General features: G+C 34.7%; 1 protein-coding gene across 1 annotated transcript in view; it reads left to right on the top strand.

Annotated features, from left to right (window-relative positions):
* SUMO2 (small ubiquitin-like modifier 2) overlaps window positions 1–632 on the top strand; it is a 59,519-nt gene that overhangs the window by 47,358 nt on the left and 11,529 nt on the right. The window contains exon 4 of the mRNA XM_011932905.1: window positions 195–266. Within this exon, the coding sequence (XP_011788295.1) occupies window positions 195–266 (72 nt within the window). The remainder of the gene's footprint in view (window positions 1–194; window positions 267–632) is intronic.

Here is a 632-nt window from a genome sequence, read left to right as displayed (position 1 = left end):
GAGACTCCATCTCAAAAAAAACAAAATTAAGAATCACCCCAAATCTTTTTATTTATAGGATATGTTAACATGTTGGTGATTGTTTATTTAGCTATTTCTTTAATATAGTCATGGCTAAATATGCATGTACTTTTATCTAAATAGAATTCTGTTTCTCTTAATGCCGTTTATTGCTTTTAAATTCTCTCGTTCAGGGATTGTCAATGAGGCAGATCAGATTCCGATTCGACGGGCAACCAATCAATGAAACAGACACACCTGCACAGGTAAAAAATCTCTCCTAATTAGAAAAATTACCATTTGTAATTTTTTGAACAGCTATGTTTATGAATTTGAACGTTGAGACACTGGTGTATAGTTCTTGTAGTGTTCAGAGCTTTGGGAAGTATGACCAAAGGGAAACAGAAAGGAAAATAGGAATAGGCTCAGGAAATGCCAATGGTTTTTATTCATTTATTTTTAATTTTAATTTTTTTTTTAGGGATAGGGCCTCTGTTGCCTGGGTTGAAGTGTAGTGGCCTCATTATAGCTCACCGCATCCTGGCCTCCCAAAGTGATGGCATTATAGGCACAAATCAATGTTCCCAACCCCACCAGTGGTTTGTGTTTGTTTTTTGTTTTTTTTTTTTTTT

The sequence above is a fragment of the Colobus angolensis genome, unplaced genomic scaffold (genome assembly GCF_000951035.1).
Source record: "Colobus angolensis palliatus isolate OR3802 unplaced genomic scaffold, Cang.pa_1.0 Scaffold1, whole genome shotgun sequence".
NCBI classification, from domain to species: domain Eukaryota; kingdom Metazoa; phylum Chordata; class Mammalia; order Primates; family Cercopithecidae; genus Colobus; species Colobus angolensis.
The sequence above is the reverse complement of the archived record's forward strand: the minus strand, read 5'-3'. Positions and strand labels throughout refer to the sequence as shown.